The 27,933-nt window shown below is 39.2% G+C and overlaps 1 protein-coding gene across 1 annotated transcript in view; it reads right to left on the reverse strand.

Annotated features, from left to right (window-relative positions):
* csmd3b (CUB and Sushi multiple domains 3b) overlaps window positions 1-27,933 on the reverse strand; it is a 773,500-nt gene that overhangs the window by 320,188 nt on the left and 425,379 nt on the right. The window contains exons 6-7 of the mRNA XM_042331884.1: window positions 20,287-20,399; window positions 8,698-8,775 (exon numbers count right to left, since the gene is read on the reverse strand). Of these exons, the coding sequence (XP_042187818.1) occupies window positions 8,698-8,775; window positions 20,287-20,399 (191 nt within the window). The remainder of the gene's footprint in view (window positions 1-8,697; window positions 8,776-20,286; window positions 20,400-27,933) is intronic.

Raw genomic sequence — 27,933 nt, forward strand, 5'->3', positions numbered from 1 at the left:
CCCGACTGAAGGGGTTCGAATAATGAATGGGTGGAGAGGAAATAGCGCAGCTGGAAGGCGACAACTCTTTCAAGGACCTTGGACAGGAAGGGGAGGTTGGAGATGGGTTGGTAGCTTGATAGCTGTGACGCATCAAGAGAGGGTTTTTTCAAGGTGGGAGTGATCGTGGCAGTTTTTGCACTCATGTGCATTACCGTGAAAAATCTATTAATACAATTAAAGAGGAAATGAAGGGGAAAGGGTAGGATCAGGGAGGGTGGAGTGCAGGGAGGGAGTGCAAAGTGAGAAACTATGGGATGGGAGATCCAAAGGATGGGGGCAGAGAGCCTGAAGGCCTGATTGCCAATGTTGGGGCAGGCCAGACAGGGGATGTGGAGCAGACCAGAGCCTGCTGAGTGGAGGGTGTGGACAGGTTGATATGGGGCTAGCAGGTCACCAAGATAGGAAGGAGCAAGGCCACGGAAGGCCTTGAAGGCAGGGACGAGGATTTTGAACTCTATGCCCATCCCCCAAAGAACTCTATTCTTTGGGGGATGGGCAGCCAGTGCAGTCAGGCAAGGATGAGGGTGATAAGGTTACAGAGCCTGGTGCAGGAGAGGACACGAGCTTCAGAGTTCTGGATGAACTGCAGCTTGTGGAGGAAAGATTTGGGAAGGCCAACAAGCAGGGAGTTACAATTCTACTTAGTGCCAATTTGCCATTGGCTTGCCATTCAAATCTATTCAAGACTGTTTTTGCTTTCCGCCAGCATTTAAGTGAGTTCTAGTCCAACTGTGCATCTCACTGACACCCAAATCAGTTAATGTGCAAGTGGTCAAGCACGAAATATGCAAAGAGAACTGATTAGCCACTGTGTAGCACCTCACCTAAAAGAAACGGTAAGACAGAAACCTCAGACTGCAGTATCAAGACAATCACAAGTTGGAGTGCTGCTCTATCAGTGATAGCATTAAGGTTGAACATGGCATCTTGAGATTTTTGTGGATTTCAGGAGTTGAGGAAGACATTGTAGTCGGTCATATTATTGTTAAAATGAAGAGATAACAAGGCTAATACAGTTAAGCAGGGATATAAATAGATTTAGAATGAAAAAGTAGGGTGTGTTTTGTAGGAAGACAGCAGCCAGTTTGCGCACACTAATGTCGCACAAACAGCCACTAAGTGGAAACAAGAAGTTTTATTTGGGGGATTATTGTCAACAAGGGAACTTTGATTATTGCTAATGCCCACTGAATAAATAATAAATAATGAATAATAGATTGTGGCAATCTATTTGACTGATTTGAAATTCACAAGTGATTTGTAGATTTCTTAAAAGTGAAGTTACTATAAGTCACGTCTGTTAACTACCCGTGTTTAAGTTATTACAATTGTGACTTTGATATGATAATAATAATCTTTGCAAATGAAATGATACATTATCATATAATCAATATGTCTCAAAGCATTTCATGGGATTTACTATGAAGTACAGTAACTGTATATTTGTAGGCAAATGTGTGGGCCCAGCATTGTCCCATAACAGCCATGAAATGAATGATCAATTTTATTCAGATGACTGTTGGCCAAGATACAAGGAGAGAATCCTCTTTTCTTTCCAAATGCTGCCATGAGACCTTTAATGTCCACCCAAACCTCAGTTTGAAGACTTACCTGAAGGACATTTAGGTGTCAGCCATAAGGTTGTGGGTTCAAGCTCCACATCGGGACCTTGAACTTACAGACAATGCTGATGATGAAATACAGTGCAGTATTGTTGGAACTGCCTTCCCCCGAAATAGATGCTAAACCAAGATTCTGTCTGCCTGTTCAGATGGATCTTAAAGATCCCATGGCACAACTCAAAAAGAAAAGGGAATTTCTTCTGGTATTCTGGGAACAATCCCACAGTTAAATTTGGTCATTCACTTCAGGCTATTTGTGGGATACTATTGTGCACAAATTAGCTGCCATATTCACCTCTACATACAGTCATCACACTTTGCAATAAATCATGTGAAGCGCTTTGATATATTATGTTAAAGGCAACAATGCATTTATATTGTGCCCATTTAGGATAACGTTTTGAAGCACTTGATAGTGGAAGTATTGGATGACAAGCAAGTGAGAAGAGGGAGTGAACATAGGCACTGTCCAAGAGGTAGGTTTTAAGATGTGATTTAAAGATAGAGAAAATGTATGCAAGTGGGAGGATAGAAATGCAGAGTACCAGAGGTTAGCAATGAATCAGAGTTTCATCTGAAAGCTCAACCACTGATGGTGGTGTGGAGGGGACACCAACAATTTATATAGTGCTTCTCACAGGGTAGCGTCCTGGAATGCTTCACAATGGCAGAGCATGACACCGAGCCGAGGGGAGATGGGAGTTGACTGTAGTCACAGTCGAAGAGGAAGGTCTTCAGGTGCGATCTAAAAATGGGGTAGGAGGGGGTGAGGTGGAAGGATACAGGAAATGTTCAGAGTTTCGGGGAGTAGTGCCCGAAAGCGGTCCACCGATAGTGGAATGGAGGACATGAGGGACAAGCAGGAGGTTATAGCCAGTAGAGCAGAGGTAACGGTTTGTGGGTTACGGGATAAGCAGGTCGGAGAGGTAGGGAGATGCCAAGTCATGAAGGGATTTGAATTCGAGTGTGAAGATCCTTTGTGTGAAATTGATGCATTCGATGATAGGGAACCAGTAAAGCCTGGCTAGAACTGGTGTGATAGTGGATTGTGGATAGTGGAGCTGGGGATACCAGCGAGTAGGATATTTGAATAGACAAGGCGAGAGGTGACAAACACATGGATGAGTGATTCGGCAGCATTTGGGGTAACGTATGCTCAGAGAAAGGGAATGTGGCGGAAGTGGAGGAAAGCGGCCCTGGTCAGATGGGGACGGGGGACATACAAAATGCCTGTATTAGTTGAGCATAAGGGATGGGAAGATGAATGGGGTATGAGCATGTCAGACAGATAGGGACATGCTTGGCACAATATCAAATGCAAGCTTTATCATATTATTATCTTGGAACTTTCCCACAGATGACTGACTGGGCTGCCATTGTTGCTGATGACAGAACATAGCATTTCTGTGTTGTTTTATATGATGTTGACTTCAGCTCAATCATCGCAAGTGATATTAAAAATATTGTTTGTATTTGAGATACATCTTATCATGTCAAAACATCTAAAAGTGCTTCACAGAGCTTTTCAATATAGTGGAGCGACAGTATATTTGTAGGTGAATGTGTAGCCAATTTACGCACAAACAGTTACGAAGTGAACACCTGACTTTATTTATCTAGGGATTGTTGACCAGGGCACAAAAATAAACTCCTTTTTTTTTCCCCCCAGTGCCATGGGATCACTAATATCCATCTTCTGAAAAAGCAAACAAGATACAGTTAAAATCTCATCTGAAGGACTGCACCTCCAAAAACTAAGCACTGCCTCCAGAACTATTTTAAAGTGTCAGGCTAATCTATGTTTTTACATCTCATTTTTCACCCCTAGTTTTAAAATACATTATTATTGGAGAGTGGGCAGTGGAGTATGTGGTACCTTTCAATACCTTCCTTATCAAATTCAATACTTTATGGCTATTTGTGGGATGATGCTGTGCGCTAATTGTCGGAAATGGAACTCTCTCGCTGGAAGGATGTACATTGCTAACCTAATTCTTGAGAGATTGAAATACAGGTTATAATAAATAATAATAATCTATGCACTTGATGTAGCATTTTTCACATCTTCTACACGTATCAAGTGCTTAACAGAATATACTGTAAAGTGAATTGACTGTATATTTGTGGGCGGCAGCCAATTGCGCACAGCAGTGTCCCACAAACGGTCGTGGATTGAAATGACCAATTCTATTTATATTTTTTTGCTTGAGGGATTATTATCAGGCGTGTGGAGTAAGGAAACTTGTCCAAGGTTTCGCCCTGAAGGGAATAAAACCCAGATCTCTCGTGTGCAAGGCAAGTGCTCTAACCACTGAGTTACAGGACTGGTGAGGTTGGTGAGAGCCAAGACTTGGGAACCCCAGGGTATGTGTTTTATCAACAAAATTACAAAGTTTACCATTAAGAGTAGTGTTTGGCTACTCTTCCCCCAATGTATCAAACAGGAAGACACAAACAACAATGACTGTCTTCCCCCATATTCAGAGGGACACATAATCACCACAAGACGTTGTAATCCCTTTGGTTTATAATAGACTGTTATGGATAAGACTTGTATTTTAAAATGTAATAAGATAAGCAGCACCTACCTCATGTACTGTGGGCCCAACCACAGATAGAAATCAAAGCATGATAAGAGAGACAACAAAGGGATAAGCAATGATGCCATGTCTGTGCACAGGGGTAATGTGTTGCACTTGGGATTGGTATTCCCTCTCCCTTATATACATTAACATCATTAATATCGCTAAGGTGTCAGAATGAGACAAATTTTGGGTATTAAGTGAATTAACATGAGATTAATATATATTTCAGTTCATTTCAATTCATTTATGGCTCACCTTATTCTTTGACATAACACAATTAAAGTAGACCTCGCACACAAGTAGGATACTCCTGAGAGTTATGCAATTCAATGGTAACTTACAATGTGCAAAAAGGGTCATATTGGGATGATATTGCCATTACACCATAAGGTAATCTAGTCTGAATCTAATAATATAATCTATTTCTCATATGTATGTATATGAGACCACTGGGGAAAGTGCTTCTCGAGAAGAACATGAACAATTTCCATTTTTCTAGTGCCTTTCCCTTTGGGAAAATATTTCAAAGTGCTTTACAAAGACTGAATGAAAGCCTGAACTCTGAGAGAGCTTGGGTAGTGGAAAGTGCAGTCAAATAGGTCAAGTCAGCTGGCATTTGAAAGCTGAGGCAATCAGAGTAATTGATTGGAACAGATTGCTAGGAGGGGTGGTTGAGGCCACGACATTTAAAAATTAGCTTGATGCTGTACGGGAGGAAGATAGGATGTGTTTTCTGGAAGGACAAGATAAGATAGACCAAAGGGCATATTTTGTCCAAATCAATCTTGAGATCTTGTGAAAGGATTTGCAGAGAGTTCCAGAGGGAGAAAGCAAAAAGCCTGAAGGCTAGTCTGCCAATGGTGGCCAAAGTTGGTGGAGCAGATGGAGGATTAAGGAGGAGGTTGCAGAAATAAGGAAGTGCAGGGCCAAAGAAGCATTTGTATGTGGAGACACAGCTCTTAATTTTAATCTGCTGGGGGATATGGAGCTAATAATAATAATGATAATAATAATAATGCTTGCATTTGATATAGCGCTTTTCACATCTTCTAGATGTCTCAAAGCGCTTCACAGAATAATATACTGTAAAGTGAATTGACTATATTTGTGGGCAAAACACGGCAGCCAGTTGCGCCCAGCAGTGACCCCCAAACAGTCGTGGATTGAAGTGACCAATTTATTTGTTTTTCTTGTGGGATTATTATCAGGCATGTGGAATAAGGAAACCTGCTCAAGGTTTCGCCCTGCCAGGAATTGAACCCAGATCTCTCCCTTGCGAGGTGAGTGCTCTAACCACTGAGCTACAGGACCTCAGTGGAGCCAGGTGCGGGTTGGAAAGATTGGCCAGAAGGGCGAGAGGATCCAGATCGCAGAGCTCTACAGGGTTTGGAGTTTGTTTAAGGGAGAAGCTAGGAAGGCTGGCGAGCAAGACATTAGAAACTAAATGTTTCTGAATGAGAATGAGGTTTCTGGCTATGTTAGGGGTGAGGTAGTGGCAGAGGCAAGCAAAGATGGGGAGATGTAAAAATGTGGATTTGGTCAGAGCTTAAGCTTGTAGTTGAGCTGAGGGTCAAACAAAATACTGAAGTTCTGCACAGACTCCATGAGTTGGAGTGAACAACTAAGAAGGTCGACCCAGTCAGCTCCTGAGATGAGGAGATGCTGATGAGAACAGAGCAGGAATTTTGTCGACATGGAGTTGGAGAAAGTTGTAGCTCAGGCAGGACTTGATGTATAACATGCAACCTGACAGAACAACATTGATCCTGCAGTTGAGGGTGGAAGCAGAAAGGTAAAGTTGGGAAATGGAACCCATGCATGCAGATGATGTCACCAAGGGAGAACATGTAGATTAGAAAAAGCAGAGGATTGAATTTTGAGTCATGAGAAACACCACATATGCTAGAATGGGTATAGGACAATCAGATAAGGCAGAGTAAAGACACCTGGAGGTGGGAGTGAAATCAGGAATGTGTGGATTCTTGGAAATGAATCAGGGAGTAGAAACAGTGGAGAAGGATGGAATGGTTAACAGTGTCAAAGGAGGAAGAGAGACCAAGTAAGACGAGATGGTAGAGGGAGTCATGGAGTCAGACATAAGAATACCATTTGTGACTTTGCCCTGTGCCATCGCTGTTGTGAGCTGGGCAGAAGTCAGATTGGTGGGGTTTTAGCAGAGAACGGTGGGAGTGGAAGGAAAGGAACCGGGATGTTGCAACTTGTTCCAACACGATAGTGAGGAGGGCCAGTGTGTAGATACTAGAGAGGGGTACAGCTAGCCATTTTGGGATGTCCTTCTGAAGTGAAAGTTGATATAGAAGTGTAAATTGTATTGTATAGATTTTTTTAAAGAATGGGGTAAAGAAAAGGCTAGAGGCCCATAATAAGATACCTGTATTTAGCTGACAACTCTATCGACAGAGAAAGCTATCTTAAAGAGCATCAACATGCTCCAACACTAGTACAACCACCTTTCGGTAAGGGTAAAACTCACTCTACTAACTACTCATAACAACAGATGAGAGATGAGGGGTGGATATTAAAAATCCCATGGCGCCATGGCACTCACTTCACTGAAAAAGAGATGTGAATTTCTCCTAGTGTTCTGACCAACAATCTTCCAAATCAATTTGATAATTAATTTGATAGCTGTTTGTGAGCCACTCCCGTGCAAAAGCTATGAAATGCACAGTCACTACAATTTGCAGTAAATCCCTTGAAGTGCTTTGAGAAACCTTCCCAACGTGAAAGACACAATATAAAATGCAAGAATTATTCTTTGCTTTAATTATAGGGCCTAAGTCTGACATTAGGTCTTAATGGTTGGTGTGATTTTTAAATTTAACTTACAGGAAGTTTAACTTTCAAAGTGGGCAAATTGAAAGTCCTACCAAGATGTTTCACTCCACACAGAGCCCTCACCATTGTTTGACTGTGGCCATGGAATTCTTTATCCTTACTGTTAACAGTGGTTTATCAAAGTGCTTGTTCTCTGCAACCAAATTGCTCTTCTCTCTCTTTAGGATAGTCAGACTAAATCAGGCATTACTTTTATAGACATTATCTGTCTGCCTCCTGTGAGGAGTTCTCCAATGGTGCTATGGACTGGATACAAGCTTGAGTGCGAATTCACAGGAATGTTATCTTGCCTGTCAAGCACTACCGACTACTTTTCTGTTGAACATGTGAAGTCACAATTCATCCATGTTTCAGTGGCAGTCTAGCTGTGGAAAAATCTAAGCAACGTCTCAGGTTGTGAGATTGCATTAATTCAGTGCCCACTTCCCAATCAATGGGGAGAAATTTCACTGTGTCTAGATTTATTCTATTTACGTAGCATTTTTTGGACCATCCAGAATATGGCAAACTGTTGGATTTAGTCTTAAGTTTGATATTAATTTGTGTAGTTTGTTGAAAGGAACTTACAAGGTTTCAAAATTAAGGCTACTTTTTTAAAAATTTGCCAAGTTCTGGACACACTGAAACACAGCTCAGATTTTAGTAAATCTGGACCAACGTGGAATTTTTCCCCAGGTGTTAAATCTCTCTGCTTGAAACAAGCCTGAAATTCTGAATCACTAATATTACAGTGGTCAGGGGGACAATTATGAACAACACATACCTGTTGATTTGGGCTCTCCAAATTTTGTAACCAACAATTTACTGCAATAAGTTCCTCATTCACTAAGAAAGACATCATCCAAATCATTTTCTTCCTATTATAGTATTCACTACCTGCATGTCTTGCCAAAAAAAACAGCAGGGTTCTTCTGCATTAATTTATCGTCAGGCAGTTTAACTCACACAAAATGCAACAAACTCAATGCTGCATTACATTTTTTTTCTAAATCCACTTGAGAAAACAAATGCACCTTAACCATCAAAGATTACTGCAATTACGGGTCAAAGCGACACAATTTAGATCAGTGAGGGTTTAGATTGTAAGATAGAGGGAATAGTACATCAAGATATCTTAAGTCTGTATCTTAATTGCTTTTCAGACAATTTTAAATTCAAAAGATTTCACAAGAATGAGTTTCCAAGATTTCATGGTGATGCTTTGTTTTTTACTCTCGCCTCTGAAAGAGGGTTCTGTGCAAATGCATTAATCATTGATCAAAACACATTAATTCCAGAGCCACATGCAAAATAATCATGCAAAAATGTTTCAAGATGTCAGTCCCGATTTTGTTACGGATTTGACGAATATTTTTAATAGCTGCTTTCACCACTATGGCTCCAAACAAATTAAGTGACTTTCAGTTGCAATGACGAGAACAGTAAGGTTATCCATGCACACTGTCATAAAGTTGTATTCATCACAATAACTAGAAAGAAAACATTCAAATAGGATACAGCACAATGAACACATACAGAGAACACATCACAAAACGGCACAGACTCATTTCACTATTCCTCTAGTAAAGGTAACGAAAAGGTAGACTCACAGATAGAAAACTTGTTGCTGTTGTCTTTGCCTGGGAACAACTTAACTCCTCTAGATTTAAAATCTATGGCCTTTTTCACTAGTTAGAAAAACAAACAAAAATACACATCAGAAGAAACAACTTAAAGCAAAACAAATGTACTTTATAAAAATTTATGAAATTATTTAAAAGGCTGCAGTGTTGACTTGATTCAGAGTTCATTGAGAGAAACCAGTGACACAATGCTATTGACAGCTGACATAAAGATTATTAAGCAAGTGATCGCCATAGTAAAAATATCACTGAAACAAAATGTTGCTTGGTTTCCCTTCTGTTTCTCTGTGGTGTGCATGGCAAACACCAGGAACAAGACTGTTAATTCTCTGGAATATTTACAGTGTGGAACTCTCTTTGCAATTGTTAGTCTTGTGAGGAGAGGTTACAACTTGACCCAATTAGTTCTGAAAAGGAGTGTTTAAATATGCACAAAATAAAATAGACAATGTGAGCATCAAGTTTATTTTGTGTGAAGTAGTATGTTTTCCTTGGGTACATCTGCCTTAGAATTGTAATAACATAATGTTTGCAAGTGTTCTTGAATATAAGCTGCCAAGGCCTTTGGGAGTTGGTCTGATAATCTAAAAACCAGAGATAGAAATTGATTGAACAATGTATTGGGAAAAATCTTTTACATTCTAGTTTAAAAAATGAACACCATCATGCACAGAGTAAAATGTTTTATTATGATAATCAGGCAGTAACAAAATCAATAAATTTACTGCATGTTTCAATTTCAAATGGATTCAACAGTATTAATTTGATTCATGTTGATACTTTAAAATGTAAGATTCCTGTGGTGATGCTGAAATATTTCTAGCTATCTGATGCTGGCAATTTTCTTTGTGTTACAGTTACCTTATTTATCCACCAGAGAGCTTTCATCATATTAATAATACACTGGATTAGTTTTGGATGTGCTGTCACCATGAATTATTCTATCAAAATTTTAGATTGCCAGTAATATAATGTTCAATACCCTGGAATGGTAGGTAACAGATTCACAGTTGTAATCCTCCTCCTTTACCATCCCCACACAACGTTTACAAATAAGCTACAAATCTTTCCATGCAACAAACGAGAGAAACCAGATCAAAGCTAGAACATTTCCTACAATAAATAAGAACGATCAGTGGTGGATTCTACCCAACATACTCCAAATATCTACCTAGATGTCAAACTAAGGGAAACATTAATCAGAGGCTCCAGGTGAAATCATCTGTTCATACTCCATGTCACAACATTATCTACTTTGTGAGTCTTTGTGGATGATCAAAGGAAAGCAGGAAAAATATATTTAAAATAAAAAAAGCTAATATTATAAGATAAAGTTTTCCTTTATTAGAAGATAAAGATGTATGATGTACCTCCTTATGGAAACTTAATAATAATAATCCTTGCATATTTTTGCACTGTGTTCAGTTACAACTTCACAAGACCAAGACAACACAAAGTTAAGTAATGTTTTGAAATGAATAACTTTTAATAATATACTACAATATTCCTTGCATTTGATATAGCGCCTTATCACGTCTTCGAGATGTCTCAAAGTGCTTCACAATATATAATGTGAAGTGAATTGACTGTATATTTTGTGGGCGAAACACGGCAGCCAATTGCATACAGCAGTGTCCCACCAACAGTCATGGATTGAAGCAGCCAATTTTTTTTTGAAGGAATTATTACCCCCGGAAAAGCGATCCACCAATCGACTAACAACTGGGTTCCTACTTACTGCTGGGTAAACTGAGGTGTGTATAAATATATAAATGACTGTGTTAAATTTAGCATTTGTTTTGTTAAGATGGATATCTGACCCACACTGAAAACCACTAATGAATTATTTCACGCTTACTTCATTGCTGAAAATATTAAACTGTGGTTGGCAAGAGCCAAAGCTTGGGAACCTCACCATCTGTAAAGGGGTAATGCTGGAGTGTGATCAGCACCATGGGACATCCTACCGACCTGAAAGGCACTATACAAATATAATTTTGAATTGTATTATACTGGTGGAGTTTAAACAGCTAATACCATGCATATTGCCATTCACAGAACACTTTTTTGGGTCTTTGTTTTGTTTCATCTTATGTCTTTTGTTTCAAAATGTTTCCATCAAATCAACTTTTGCAAAAGGATAGAATATATTTAAAATATGAAAGTGAATAATGTCATTTGAAAATTATGTGAGTTTAAAACTGCTGAAGTATCTGACGTGGGAAATTGAAGGCACAAGTAGAGGGAGTTTTGAAAGCAACCTGAAGGAAGATAGATGGTGTAGTGAACATAATTCCTGGCCCCGGGGTCCGTTACTGTGAAATGCTCTGAGACGCCGTCTGGCGTGGAGGGCGCTATATAGATCCAAGTTATTGTTGCTGCAATTATTGGAAAGCAATGCTCTCCACCAACAATGTCCAACCTATTGTGTAATATCACAGTCTTATCATGTCACTGTTGATTTGGGCAATAACAGACTGCAACTTGGGGCACACATTGAGCAATTGTCTACTTGTTCAAGAACATAACCCCCTCCAATGATTTGGATTTTGAAAGAGCAGTAGCTACTCAGTGGCTGTAGAAGACTGTTTTTGTCAATAGATTCTTTGATCCTTTGCTTCATCACTTCTCAGAGATGATTACAATGCAGTTGGATGGATGCAGTGAAGCTGGATTTAGACAATTCTGCAGAAACAAAAATGCACTATGTTACTTAAGATGCAGTGCAAATAGAGAATGATTATTGTAGACCCGTAATGGCAAAACACAATTCATGCAGGTACAGTGCAAATGAAATTTTTTTCAAAAGGCTTACTACCATGGGGTTAAAAATGTAATGTGTGATTTGACAATACTCACACTTGTGACATTTATCACACAATTATTTCACACTTCACATTTTGCATCCCAACGTACATTAAACTTTTACTAACTAACATTGCCAATATGTTTCAGGTATAACTTTCAACCACTTTTACTGTGGGTGGGGGGGGGCATCATATTAAAGCCAATATATATTTGTTGCACTTACCAAACTGATAGGGCTTCAGGATTCATTCTTCTTTAACTTGAAGAGTTTTGCTGTTAATTCCTCTGACTACATAGATGCTTTTCTTTGCAGCCTCTTCTGAGAATTTATGAACTTTTGACCAAAGTTCATTCTTAATGTTTTTTGCGAACTTTTTTGCCAGCACATGTCCTGGAGCAGGTAGCAATAAATAAATAATCCTTGCAGTTGATGGTGTCGATTGTGTCTGGGAAAAGTCTTTATGTCTGATGATACATTTCAGGTTCTATGAATATGGATAGAGCTGTCTCCTTTTGAACTCTGGGTGTGTCTTTACCATTATTGCCTCTAAAACCAGCAGCTTAGATGACAAAGAGATAACATGCCTTACCACTCACAATGGGAAGCTGCTGAGGATGGTACTCAACATAACAGGACTTGTCAAGATGGTCGATTTAAATAATTCCAACTAATTCCAATTGCAATTTACTAAAGAGCTGTTTATTGGTAACCTTTTTGCGTGCCCAGATTCTGACCCCAATGCAACAGAAGTTGTGATTAAGTAATCTGGTGTAAAGAATTTAATAGTAGGCGATAAACTCCCCTTTACTCAAATTAAATAAGTAGCACAATGTGTGGATATATTAGCAGCAAGTCAGCACATTGGTTGCCAACTTGTCTTATCTTTTCAACCACACTTTTGGTTACCTCCTTCCAGCTCAGGCTTTTGGCTGCCTTGTGCAGTGTTCTGAGACATTATAGAGTCATAGAATATTACAGCACAGACGTTAGACCATTCAGCCCATAGTTGCTTTGGAAGAGCAACCCAATCAGTCCCACTCCCCAGCTCTTTCTCCATACCACTGCAAATTGTTCCTTTTTAAGTACCTATCTCAATCCCTCTTGAAAGCTGTTAGGGAATTTGTTTCTACCACACTTTCAGGCAGTGCATTCCAGACCGTAACAACTCTCTGCGTAAAAAAAAATATTCTCATGCCCCTCTAGTTCTTTTGACAATTAACTTAAATCTATGAACCTTGGTTACTGACCCACTGGCCAGTGGAAACAGTTTCTCCCTATCAACTCTATCAAAACCCCTCATAATGTTAAACATCACTATTAAATCTCTCCTTAACCTTCTCTGCTCTAAGGAGAACAATCCCAGCTTCTCTAGTCTCTCCACATAACTAAAATCCCTCATCTCTGGTACCATTTTGTTAAATCTCCTCGGCACCCCATCCAAGGCCTTGATACCCTTCCTAAAGTATGGTGCCCAGACGTGAAAAGGGCTATATAAATATAATTTGTGGTTGCCACAATGTTAACCATCTATGTAACAAGTCTGCAGCTCTTGGTTTAACATCAAGTGCAGAGTTCAAATCCTGTACACCGGAGTCCTGTAGTTCAGTGATTAGAGCACTCGCCTCGCAAGCAAGACACCTCAGTTTGATTCCCAGCAGGGCAAAATCTTGGCCAAATTTCCTAACTCCACACGCCTGATAATAATCACACAAATAAAAAAAAACACAATAATAATTTGGTCACTCAATCCACCACTGTTTGTGGGACACTGCTCTGCACAATTGGCTGCCACATTTCGCTCACAAATATTCAATCAATTCACTTTATAGTATATTCTGTGAAGCGCTTTGAGATGTCAAGAAGTCATGAAAAGTGCTATATCAAATTCAAGGATTATTATTATTAGAGTTCCATGCAAAATTAATTTTAAGACACAGAAGATATTTATCACAATTATTGACACAAGTCATTTGGATAAAGTATTTAGAAATACAGAATATACACAGGTTAGAAGTATTTTTATATTATATGCACCTGATTTAATAATACCAGATTATTTCTGAAAAATATTTAGGCAAATTTATGGGTACATCAAATAGCATGGTAATCAAATATTTTTGAGGAGAATGTTTTAAATGAAAATAAAATCAGCTCACCAATTCTGAAATTAGTTAATTTTGACAAGGGTATTTTCTAATAAAAGAAAACCCCAGTGATGCTGCACATTAAATGAAGTAAATAGCTTAAGGGAGGATTTACTGGAATTCAAGCTGTCAGAAATAATTTCATAGGAGAAAACATACAATAATTTCAAGAATTTTAATATTAATTAAAGTGGTCATTAGCTTCAACGTGGAAAGAAAGACACAATTTGAAAGCAATGCAAATCTAGTGAGTTTCTTATAAAACTCAAAAAGTATTCTTTATTAAGACTAGTGTACCCCACTGGAATGTCAATATAAACTGACACCAGTATAATACTTGGGAAGCTACTGTTTTTTGGAGATGGCATCTTTTGCATGATAAATTAAACCGAGGTCCATTACGTATTCAAATTGACATTAAACATTCCGTAAAACTTTGAGAATAGAAGGGAGTTTCTCTCAGTCCTAGCCAACAATTCACCAAATTAATTCATCACCTCATAGCTTTTTATTGGATCTTCCTGTGTGGAAATGGTTGCTGTGTTTACTTGTAAAATAGGTCAGTGAACTTGTCAGGAATTATGCATGAGACACTTTGAAAGTTTCAACCTTCTTAGTTGATAGAAGTGAACCATTTAAAAAAAACATTATCCTATGTTTCTAGAATTGCATATTTTCATAGTGGGTCCTAATTTACTCAAACTTCAGGACTTCTTTGAGTCAAATTTTGCACTCTATGTGGAGATTGCACCTTGGTGTAGGTTTAGTGTATGTAGAATTTCAAAGTTTGCAGTTGTAACTCTCTATTTGGTTTCTTGTAGTTCTTGAAAGAAATCAAAGAAAGATGACTACAAAATTAAAGCTGTATATAAAAAAAGCAAATTATGTATGATCAAAAAGCCAACATAAACAAGTAAATAAAGACCCAGGTGGAATTTTCATCCATATGTGCCAGAATTCCACATTATTGCTTTGAAATAGCAACAGTATATAAAAAAATTAAAGTGAGTAACTAGTTCTAAATTATCAATGGTGGAATAAGAATGTTCAATTCAATCCTATAATTATCATATTGAATGCCTTGTCAAGAAGGCAAAAAATTCAAATCATTCTTAAAAGGCTGTATTGCTTATCTTCCACTTATTTGGTTGTTCTTTGTTGTCTTTTTAAACTTAAACAAGTTTTTCAGAAACCAAGACAGACTTTGATTTTAAATTCTGGAGGCAACATTTGACTTTACAGGATACAAACTGATTTTAAGTCAGTTTTTAGCAGTGCACAATTGCCTGCTGCATTGAGGGTTGTATCAGAGTGGAATAAAGTCCTTGGATGTAGCCACTGTGCCAAAGCTATGGGAGAAGGGCCACAAACCTACTTCAATTAGTATCCTGTGAAGCAGCGCTCAAATGCTGTGTCAACAATATAAAATCTAAATCTGGCTGGGTCTGCAAACTTCACTCCATGTATTTTGTTTTGTTTTGTCAAACAGTTTTTGCAGATTCACTCATCAGAATGATTACATATCCATTTAACATTGTTTGTTTAATAGGAACCACCTGATAGAGGAAATGATCCATCCCACCATGCGGTTAATCCGATTAATGCACCTTTGTACAGCTGGAAGCCGAGCAACTTTACTTTTAGCAGCAAAGTTACGTGGAGCAAGAAGGCTTATTAATGTGTTATGCTCTGCAGTGGATTGCATCAAAAGCATAATTCTGAAAACATTGGCTAATATTTATTTAAGAACCAGTCAAGCAACCAACTCTTAACACTATAAAGGATATCCTGAAAATTTGTGGGCTGTCCATCCATTGGAGCATTCTTACAGAACCTTTTATTTATCATTTCAGGAGCAGGGCTCCAGCACGATTTACACTCACTTCAAATATGATTTATACGATGCTTTTCTGGATGAATCTATGCAATTTGGGGAGCAGAGGGGAAATATAATCAGGATTCATAACTGGGTTAAGAAAATGGATCTGTTCTATGGAAAGTTCAATGTGATGCAGTTTATAGGTTCAAATAAAGGAGCTATAGGTTTTGGTAAAATAAATAAAGTAATTTAGGTCATAATAGTAATAATAATAATCCTTGAGTTTGATATATTTTATCATGTCTTTGAGACATCTTGAAGAGCTTCACAGAATATACCGTAAAGTGAATTGACTGTATATTTTGTGGGCGAAACATGGCAACCAATATAATTACCATTGTATAAAATTAAAGGAAATGGTGAGGGCTGCATGTGTTCTTGAACATACGAAAACCTATTCACTTTTTAGTATATTGTTGGGTGAGGGAGAATGAGAAAGAGTGGAAGCATTGGGGAGATTAGAATTAAAAATTGCAATGTGCCAATGACAGGGTACCAAAGTTCAAGTGACAGAAGGTGATACAAAGCGTAGGCTTGCCAACATGCCATGCCACCAGTTTCTAATCTGGGGAAGACATTCAGTGAGGATATTGAGCGGAGTTGAGGCATTCGCCCACCATTTGGGGAGGGGCATGGGAGACAAGGGGCAATTCAGAAACTAAATGAACCCAGATGCCTCTCCTGTTCCATTGTTCCTTCCGGGAGCCAGTTACAGAGTGTCATCGGGAGAAAGTTACCTGGCTGCTGTCTTGGTGAAGTAATGCTATGTGGCACAGGGGCACCTAAAGAGAAACAAACAGTGNTTTTTTTAAAGTAAACAAATCGTCCTTCCCCTAAGCAACAACACAAGCAGCAGGTGGAATGCAACTTTTCTTGTGATAGCTTTAGCCCACTGGCCTTCGGTTACTCTCAAAACACAAGTCAAAAGATTGGGTCAGGTGAAGAATGCCCTTCAGCTCACCTGAACTCATCCTTCCAGAATATTCACCACCCATCTGTCTTCCCATCACTGGATCAAGCTGCTTTTCTTAGAATGCATCCAGAGTCCTGGCCTCAGCCACCGTTTCTGGTAACTTGTTCCAGTCAGTAATTACCCACTGGGTAAAGAAAACCTTCCTGGTGTCTATCCTGAAATTGACCTTTGCATCCCTAAATATGTATCATCTTGTTCTACTGTCCTGGTGCATCTGTGTGCAACTAATATATTTATTAATTTGAAATGGTCATTTTTAAAATTAATTTAAAATTCTACTAATTCTGCGATTAAACTATTTTCTTTCTATGATGAAAACAGAACTTCAAATTAGCTGCAATACTTAGAAAATCACAGTTGTTTCTTTCTTGAAGTGAATCTGTGTAGTACATGTCTAAACTATAGTCCGTCATTGTCCCATATGGAGTCCCCATAGGACTCTTCCTGATAAATCACATGGAGTATTTACTTAATTTTGTTGAGGAACATGGAGGAGTTACAGTGGGCAATTACAGTTTCAATGTTACCAATGTTCTATCATCACTGAGGCATGGTTCCACACTTCAACCTTGAATGAGAGCACATTTACTGGAGATTCAAGTATAGTAGGATTGCCAATGAACACAGCAAAAAAAAAACTCATCTGCAGGGCACTTCAGAAAAAGCCAGTGTAAATGGCACCTTAAAGAGTGACGCTTCAGGACGCTTCTCCCTATAGGATCCCTTTTATGGTTCATAGGCTCCAACGAGATCTCGGCTCTGTGGATATCTCGGGTGAGAGTCAAGTTTGGATCTTAGTGTGAGATGTCATTTACACCTTTGTTTTTCTGATGAACGCTTTTTAACCCAAAGTTTCGGCCCATTGTTCCAACTCATTGTAACCTGCTCATCATCCTGTTCACCATATAATACACACATAATCAAGTACCAGTTTAATAACTATTATTGTTCATTTCACAAATGGGATTTCAAAGATTTCAGACTGAAATTTCCATTTAGGTTTTTTCAACAAGTTGAATTTCAAACGCTTCCTGTAAGGAAAAGGATGGGGTCCATACTTCCTGGTGTTCACATGAAGGACCTTCACTCATTGCATTGACTGGTGCTTGGAAGATGATCCTATCATAGCAGTGGAAGCCAGTCGAGCAGAGGGAAAGGAAATTAAAATTTTTTTATGTCACATATCTACTTTCTTTCTGAATCTCTACAAAGCACAAAATATAGATCTATTTATATTTACCACTAAATTAGTATAATACTATATTATATATCTCAGTCTCATGCAAGGTCACATGGAAAAACACATTTAGAAATGTGGTCACCTCACTTAGATTCCATGGTCCTACCATTCTCCAACATAATGGATGAAATTATACTCCATTGCTAGTATTCTACTAATACTTTGATGTAGTCATTATCTTTATATGTTGATTGAATTGCTTCTTTTTACAGTAAAAGCTCAGTTTGAAGGAAATGTAATAGCAGATAGCTTATAAATGTTATTCGTGGTAGTGGTGGCTGGGTGCTCACAGCGAGGTGGACAAACATCGAGCCACAGCTATCCCAAAATCAAATCTATGACCTTTCACTTCTGAAATCCTTGTTAATTCCACTTTAATTTTCCTTGTAGACAGGTGACAACTAGTCTGAAACAGACTTGTCTCTGAAACTCCCACAAACAGAAGGAATGATGTGCAAAGTTTGATCACTGGTATCCTGAATTTTTTGAATTGATCTTATAGCATCCTGGCATAAATATAACCTTATCCACGTCAACCATTTGGCTCTCCAGATGCAGTCTTGCAGTGAGTTAACAACCTGGTTGAAGCTCTCTTATGTTGGAGACAATGGGTTCTGCAAAGGAGGAGGCAAGCCCTATCCAAGTCAATTGGATTCCATTCCTTTAGACACCATGGAACACAAACTCAACAGATGGGTTTTCTTTGTTTTCTATCAATCGTGGGTTAGAGCAATCTATCACAAAAAGATGGTGAAAAATAGGACCGAGATAGTTTGAAGATTCCCATACTTGGATTTTCTATCCTGGCTTCCTTCATTTTCCAATCCAGTTCAACCGTTTTTCAGCACCAAAAAAAGAAGTGGAACTGTAGTAACTGCCCCCCCCCCCATCTCTCTCTCTGTAGCTCTACTTTCAATGTCCTACCAGCTGATTCTCACGATCACCTCCAAGGTTATTTGACACACGCATCTCAGCAAATATTTGTTTGAGCATGGCAATTTTGATACATTGCAAACGCTGTCTTTGCAATTGACATCAACAGTCTCTCTTTAGATGTCACAGCTGGTATTTATCCTGGAGATTTTTTAAAGTAATTCTGTTGTAAAAGTCAAAGCGTTTCCAGGAATAAACATTTAAACAGCTTTTACTAATCTTACAGAAAGCATAAAAGCTGAAAACTGGGCCTTCTTTAATCCTCAACTGCATTAACCAGGTTGAACTGAAAAAGATTCTCTTAGAGGTATAGTTCTGAATATTTTAAAAGGAGGCATTTCAGCAAAGTCATGGAAAAAGTTGTCGTTCTCTTTCCAAAATATTCAAACTGTGTGCATTCAACCCCAATTGGCTTTCTCTGGTCCTTGATTTTAATAGCTTCTAAATGATCCAGTAGGTTTATATGGGTGAGATGCACAGCGAAGATTGCCTAACTGCACGTGAGAATGAAAATGAGAACCTTGTAGTTTTTGTAGTTTCGAAAAGCAATGATTGATCAGTTGTATGAAGGCTGGTGTAAAGGAGTTCAATTTGTGATATTTGCAAAATAGCTGAATAACAGCTAAGAGGAAAAATAAATGGCCTGAAAACAAAAGAAACCAGAGATGTTTTGCTCTTCGTTCTTTTTTGCACTTTGTCGGCTCTCAAAAATCATTAATTAACCACTTTGTGAACATCTCAAATTAGACGACATTCAATATTTCAAATGGAAGTTTATCATTGTAAAAGTGTCATTGGTTTAAGAAGTATTGTTTGCTTGGATGTAACTGCAAAAAAAAGCAATCGGTGACAATGCATTAAAGAACAATGGATGATAAACCTCTCCTGTGATCTTGTGAACATAATTATGAATGTCCGAAGGAACCAACAGATGCCCAGTTCACTCTTTATGCTAAAAGTCAGGTGTAATACCAATGGAACTGTGTAAGGCACTCTGTGCCCAAAATTTGGAAAGGGCTGAGTCATTGATAGTAATAAGTAATAAGAACTTTGTATGCATTGGAAATTTCCTATTGCAATTTATAAACCAAAGGGCATTAAACCCACCAAGGAACATCAGTAGATATAGTCCAGTAATGTGACGCAGATGTCCAGGGTAACACCAGAAATCACAACTGCACTAAAAGTGATCAGAATCAGAGAATCATTACTAAATGCTGGAAGACTTATATGTTCACCAGAGAAAACATGAATGAGTCTGCTCTGTTTGTGCAATGACATCGGCAGATGTAAGAAAGGTGCTGCTCTATTCAGATATCAGCAACAAATTCTACACCAACTACAATGGAAGAAATGTGTTTGTGCTTTATACTGAGTGGCATGCAGATTTACACCTGATATTTAGGAAAATCCAAATGCATACCTCTCATTTTAAACAAAGGCATTAAACTTTGAAATAGTATTCAGTAATTATTTCCTAGACGAGTCAGCAAATTGGAAATTATTGATCGACAATTATTTTGTGACCTCACAAAGGTTTTCTCTGAAGATGAATATTCTTCTGAATTTTAAAGTTACCTTGGTACTGAGCACTGTATCCCCTGTGCCTGTGATTGTTGTCTGATATAAAGTGCAGCCTAAGCCAGTTCTTGCTGCTGATAATAGGTGGAGGCAGATTCATCCCAGACAACCTGCAACAGAAAAAAAATACATAGAAATATGTTTGTTACCAATTTCATCAATTCAATTTCCTACATTAATGTTTATCATCCAAATTAATCAGTGGCGATCAAACCAGATACAAAATGACTCCAGGGGAAGCTGGAAGGAACTTAGGGATCTTAATCATTGCACGAGGTCAGCTGTTAAAAATAAATGCATTAAGCACACCAATAACTGCTAACTTATGGCTTTTAGCAGCTTTTTCAATCATTATAATAGAAGGATCTATGGCAATTTATGTTTCCTTTGAAAGCTTAACACAGTCAATGTAGTGTTTTATATACCCATGCACTGAGGCATGCAATTGAGCGTGGTAATTTTTTTTTTGCATTGAATCCATTGTATGTCATAAGTTTAACCCAAGTGAATGAAAGAACAAGCACCTTAGATCGAAATTACTCATTGCCATTAATTCCTGTTGTTTTGAATTCACTCTTAAGAATTAATTATTGACTTCTTGGGCAGGGTTTCACAAGAGTACCCATGGAGTAAACCAATGGTCAATACCACCAACAATAAGTAAATGCTAATCTAGGCTTTAACCTTGTATGCTTACAGTTCCTGCAAGATGTTTAATTGTGTACATCTGTGAAAACCTCCTAGTACTGCATAATTTAAAATGGACATCACTGGCCTGCAATTCCATCTAGTGTTAGTCTGCATGTTGTCCTTAGTGGGCTGATGGGCTTCTGTGACTGTAAATTTCTATGGTTCTATGGTGCCCCGCCTCAGCCAATATTTAATGATCTATGAACCAAAAGCATCAGACTTTTTAAAAAGTAAATATATGTCTGTTTGTACCTTTGTTTATACTGTTGGTTCTTTTTATCTGTTGTTCCCTGCTCACCAATTTCCTGTCCCGATTTGTTTTGTTTTGTCAATCTATTGGGACCAAAGTTCCACAACTGGTGGCCACAGACCTACCCCCACCCTCCCACGCATGGGACTGCACCATAATTCATATGTGAATCTTAGCGATAAGAATCAGTAGGCTACTTGACCAGAGAGGGCAAGCAAATGAAGCCCACAAAAATCTATATTAAAGGCATCTATATTATACACAATACAATTTATGTACACAACAACAACAAAAATACATTTATAGAGCGCCTTTCTCGTCAGGAGGACATCCCAAAGTGCTGAACAGTCAAGTGTCGGGGCCCGAGGCATGGGGGAGGTGTGGTGTAGGGGTGAGGGAAGGCAGAGAAGCGGAGGGAGACCAAAGGCACGGTTGAAGAGAAGGGTCTTGAGACCGGCCTTGAAGGAGGCAATTCCCTTCAAACCTATCAAATCACACACACACACACACACACAGACACCAACTGCAATGAGGAGCACCAGTTAATCTGGAACCAAGTGAGAAACAAATTCCACTTTGGTCCAGATTTACTCTATTTGTTTAACTATTCAGTGGCTAGAATTTGGCAAATTGTTGTATCATTCTTAACTTTGAAGCCTGTATTCTGTACTTATTATCCTTGCCTCGACTCTTAACCTTCCTAGAAACCTATTCCATTTGTTAATTATCCTCTGGATGAATAAATAATGCCTAATATCTGTCCTGAAATATCCTTTACAACCCAGAACCTCAGGTTTCTGGTATCTTGGCTTATCTGAAAGTTTGGTGCATTTTGTCAACAGACTGAAAACCTACCAAGAATAGAGGGGAACCAAGAAGACGATGTTAGCGAGCAACTTGGGGGAATTAATATTAGTAAAGAAATGGTTTTAGGTAAATTGTCAGGTCTTAAAACTGATAAATCTCCTGGATCTGATGGCCTACATCCTAGGGTTTTAAAAGAGGTGTCTACTGAGATAGTGGATGGCTTGTCTTTGATCTTCCCAAATTCTCTGGATTCTGGAACGGTTCCCATTGATTCGAAGATTGCAATCGTAACACCATTATTTAAGAAGCATGGGAGAGAAAAGATGGGGAACTATAGACCATTTAGTCTGACATCAGTGGTAGGGAAAATTTTTGAGTCCTTAATTAAAGATGTTGTTATGGGATTTCTGGAAGACCATAACAAGATTAGGCAGAATCAACATGGCTTTACAAAAGGGAAGTCATGCTTAACTAATCTTTTAGAGTTTTTTGAAAATGTATCAAGCAGGTTAAATAGGGGGGAACCAGTAGATGTAGTATATTTAGATTTTAAAAAGGCATTTGACAAAGTGCCACACGAAAGGTTATTGCACAAGGTTAAGGCCCAAGGGATTAATGGGAACATATTAGCATGGATTGAAGAGTGGTTAACGGGTAGAAACAGAGAGTAGGGATAAACAGGTCATTCTCGAATTGGCAGGATGTGACCAGTGGAGTGCCATAAGGATCAGTGCTTGGGCCTCAGTTATTTACAATTTACATCAATGATCTAGACGAGGACATTGAATGTAACACATCTAGATTTGCGGAGGACACTAAACTAGGTGGGAGAGTAAGCTCTGAGGATGATGCAAAATGATTGCAACGGGATATAGATAGGCTAGGGGAGTGGGCAATTCACTAGGTTAGTTCCTGGGATGAGGAGACTGACCTATGAGGATAGGCTGAATAAACTAGGGCTATATTCTCTAGAATACAGAAGAATTAGGGGAGATCTTATTGAAACATATATGATTTTTAAAAGGCTGGATAAACAACAACAACAACAACAAGATTCCATTTATAAAGCGCCTTTCACGTCAGGAGGACGTCCCAAGGCGCTGCACAGTTGGGTCATGACCCGAGCAGGGGGGAATGGTCAGGGTGAGGGAAGGGAGGGAGCGAGGAGGGGGGAAATGGTCAGGGTGAGGGGAGGGAAGGGAGGGAGCGAGGAGGGGGAAGAGAGTCGAGGGGGGAGCTGAAGGCACGGTCAAAGAGAAAGGTTTTGAGACCGGCCTTGAAGGAGGAAAGGGAGGAAGCAAGGCGAAGGCACTGGGGGATGGAGTTCCAGAGCCTCGGGGCTGAGAGGCTGAAGGCCCGACCACCGATGGTAGGGCGGTTGGGGCGGGGGACGTGGAGCAGACCGGAGCCAGAGGAACGGAGGGTACGGACAGGTAGGTAGGGGGATAGTAGGTTGGAGAGGTAGGAGGGAGCAAGGCCGTGAATGGCCTTGTAGGTGAGGATGAGGATCTTGAAATCAATCCTCTGGGGGATGGGGAGCCAGTGGAGGCGAGCGAGGGTGGGAGTGATGTGGTCCCGAAGCCTGGTGCGGGACAGTACACGAGCTGCAGAGTTCTGAATGACATTGAGTGATTGTTTCCCCTGGTAGGAGAATCTATAACCAGTGTTCACAGTCTTAAAATTAATGGTCAGCCTTTTGGAACAGAGTTGAGGAAACATTTCTTCACTCAGAGGGTAGTGAATTTATGGAATTCACTACCCCAGAAGGCTATAGATGCTCAGTCCTTGAACATCTTCAAGGCTGAGACTGATAGATTTTTTAAAAATAGAGGGATTAGGGGATATGGGGATAGGGCAGGTAATTAGAGTTAGATCAGAAGATCAGCCATGATCTTATCGAATGGCGGGGCAGGCTCGAGGGGCCGAATGGCCTACTCTTGCTCCTAATTCTTATGTTCTTAAAACTAGGCAAATCACCTCAGCACCCATCCACAGAGTGGCTTTGATCAAGAAAGGTAAGATGTTCATGGTTGCTCACACTTTTCAGATAGTCTAGGATGTTTAGGGAAAATAAAACCAACAAAGAAATTTTGATAAATATTTCCTGCAACCGCGGGTACAATAAATGGAGTATTTTCACTGAAAAGGTTCCACGTAACTACACCACTTAACCACAGACTATTCAGCAACATCTAGATCTGGACCCTTGTGGTTGTGGTCTCCTACTGGAGAAAACCACATTAGCTTATTACCTGTTTATGATACACCCACCAAGCACATGTAATTACACAGGCGTCCCACACTGCACTATAACACTGCCATTGTGCCAACATCTGTTCACATATTTGGAGGAATTGGTTCCCTTGTTGGAACTTAGAGAAAATCTGCTTCAAAATGAGAGCTGTATTTAAGAATTTACCAAACCCAGAATATTCCAAATGCTCAATAAACAGAGGAAACTAAGATGGAATTTGGACTCCATTACATCAATTGTAGCCTCCTACTGTTAACACTTACAGAATGGAAACAGGCCACATGAAGCAACTTGACCATGCCAGTGTTTGTATTCCACAGAAGCCCCCTCCTCTCCTATTCCTCTCTCCTATACTACTCCATTCCCTTCTTCCTCATGTATGCATCAAATTTCCTCTTAAATATGTTGTTGCTATATGCTTCAAATACAGCTTCTGGCAATCAGTTGCACATTCTCACTACCCTCTGAAAAAAAAATCCTTCTACATACTCGCTAAGATCTGCTTCTGGCTGTCTTATATTTATTTAGGACTCATCAATGAGTGTAAACAACCCATCAACGTCCACCATATCAAATCCTTTCATAACTTTAAAACTCTAACAGGTGCTTACATTGCTACAGAGAAAACTCCAACCTGTCCAATCTTTCTTGGTAGATGTATCCACTCAACCCTGGTCATATAATGATAATTCCTACATTTGGTACAAAGCCTTATCATGTCGAAAGGACATCTCAGAGTTCTTCCACAGGATTTACTGTGAAATAAAGTGACTGTGTATTTGCAGGCAAATGCGGAAGCAAAATTATGCACAGCAATGTCCCACAAACAGTCTTGAAATGAGTGACCAATTTTATTCGGGGAATTGTTGGCCAGGTCACCCGGAGAAATCACTTCTCTTTTAAAGTTGTGCCATGGGGTCTCAAACGTCTTCCTGAACAGGCAGGTGGGATCTTGGTTTAACATCTCATCTGAAGGAATGAACTAGGCAACACCCCTTCAAGCGCTGCATTGGAGTGTGAGCTTAGACAATGTAAGTTCAAGTCCCAATGTGAGATGTGAACCTACAACCTTCTGACTCAGAGGCAAGACTGCTATCAACGAGCCAAACTGACACACAAACAGAGTAGATTGATTGGTCATGTTCTTACTTGAATAATAATAATAATCCTTGTATTTGATATAGAGCCTTATTACGTCTTTGAGACATCTCAAAGCACTTCACAGAATATACTATAAAGTTAAGTGACTGTACATTTTGTGGGTGAAACGCAGCAGCCAATTACACACAGCAGTGTCCCACAAATAGTTGTGGATTGAAGTGCAAGAAACCGTAGCCTGACTCCAAGACTCTATGAGACTCAGGAAATGATGGTGTGATGAAGATAGCGATTTTGTATGAAAGGTCACCTTTAGCACAAAAGCATTTCCTCATCTCAATCATCTCTCTTTACCCAATGCAAATTGAGCTTCTCATGCTCAGCCAGCATAGGTGTGTTCAAATAATTCAACTTAAGTTAAATTAAGTCAAAATCTCTCATCTTCAAAACTAAACAGAATTTCTCTGTGATTGTGTCAGGGGTTTATTATATTAATGAGTTTAAAATTAAACATGAGATGGCCCAAATTTCTATGGCTGGTTTAGAATGATAGAATGAATCACAGAATGTTTACAGGACAGGAGGAAGACATTCAGCCCATCATTTTGCTGCATTTCCTACAAAACACATAGTCACTCCACTTTTCAGTAAATCCTGTGAAGCGTTTTCAGTCATCTTTCCGATATGAAACATGTTATACTAAATGTAAGTATGTTTTTAGCTATTATTATCATGATGCCTGGCCTGGAGCCATCTAACCCTAAAATGTCAGCTAAGCATTACAGCTCACAAGTTCACAAGATCGGTTTGGATGAAAACGGCCCTTAGATAGTTCAATATACTGCTGGGGATGCCCTGTGTTTTCAGAAATGAGAATCTTTGAATGAGAGGTTAAATGGAGGTCAAATCTGCCTGTTCAAGTGGACATTAAAGATCCCATTGGTAGAGATCAATATGAGAAGGCTATCTCTTCTGGTGTACTGGCCAACAATCCTTCAAATAAAATTGGTCATTCACTTTGCGGCTATTTGAGGGATATTGCTGTGTGCAACTTGGCTGTTGTGCATACCTGAAAATACATAGTCTTACAATAAAACTTACACTAAATCCTGTGAAGTGTTTTGAGATGTCTTTCTGACGTAAAAGTTGCTATATTATATAAATTAAGACTGAATTTAATTCTGTGTGGTCTAAAATAATTTAAGTCAAATAAAGTTAATACTAGGTGGAATTTCAGACCATCAAGGAATTCTGCTCCAAGAACAGAAATTTACAGCACTGAAGAAGGCTATTCTGCTCATTAGGCCATGCGGCAGCATGCTTAAAAACAATGATGGATCTGAAACTGAACAATAGTTTTCTGTCGGTTCTTTTAAGGTCTCAAAATGAAGACTAAATTTAAGAATCATCTAAATTTTGCTCATTTTGAAATCCAAAGAAAATAGAGCAAGTGTGGTTCAAGATAGAATGTCTCCCCCAAGCATTTAGCCACAGGAAACGGAAAACAAACTCTCTGGCACCAATAATACTGTTAATGCCACCTTCCAGCTCTCTCTTACACTTTTCAAATAAAGATCACATCCCCCAGGAAAATTTTGGTCCACACGTACCCACAATTCACAATGAGCTTCTTGATTGAATTCCAACGTTAATATGGTGAGGACTTACATAACTGTCATAACTGGATTCTCAGTTTGCAGTTAAAGATGAGAATGAAAAACTTTACCTCCAAAAAAGATTGCATTTTACTGTCAACCAACGTATAGAATTAACAATGGAGAAGTAATTTCCACTGACGGGTGGGTTAGTAACCTGAGGACACCGATTTAAAATAGTTGTTAAAAGAAACAGAGTGAAAGTGAGGAAAATATTTTTCACACATCGAGTTGTTTGGATCTGGAATGCATTGCCTGAAAGGGTGGTGGAAGCCGATTCGATAACAGCTTTTAAGAGAGTAGATAATTATTTGGGGAGGACAAGTTTGCAGGGCTATGGGGAGTAAGCGGGGGAGAGAGGGATTGAGTTGGATAGCTCTTTTCAAAGAGCCGGCACAGACACAATGGATCGAATGGCCTCCTTCTGTGCTGTATAATTCTATGATTCTACGATGAGAGTTTGCTTCAACAACATTCAACAACTATACTTTGCAATCTCATTAAAATAAAGGCATTGTCACATTTAAAACAAAAACTGTCATGTATTCAGCCTTCCTTTTGAGAATGCATCCAACTTGTGTTCTGCCAATGCAATAGATCACAGATAACTGTCTATGAATTTTGCCCTCACTGTTTTTGATTAAGTCCACTCTCTCACGTAAGGACAACTCCTTCCGTGGTGGCATGTTTACAGCACTTGTCAACAGTCAGTAAATCAAAATAAACAATTTACACACAAACCATGTGCTCTGAATATAGCACTTACCAAGAATTGGCGGCAGGAGCTCAGGTTAGGCCGCAGGTACCGGGCAAAGTCATTTTCCGCTTCCGCGATCCCAACACTCCACGCGCCGCACATGCGCTACCGGAACCCATTCTGCCCACATTAG

This window comes from Callorhinchus milii, unplaced genomic scaffold (genome assembly GCF_018977255.1).
Source record: "Callorhinchus milii isolate IMCB2004 unplaced genomic scaffold, IMCB_Cmil_1.0 Scaffold2, whole genome shotgun sequence".
NCBI classification, from domain to species: domain Eukaryota; kingdom Metazoa; phylum Chordata; class Chondrichthyes; order Chimaeriformes; family Callorhinchidae; genus Callorhinchus; species Callorhinchus milii.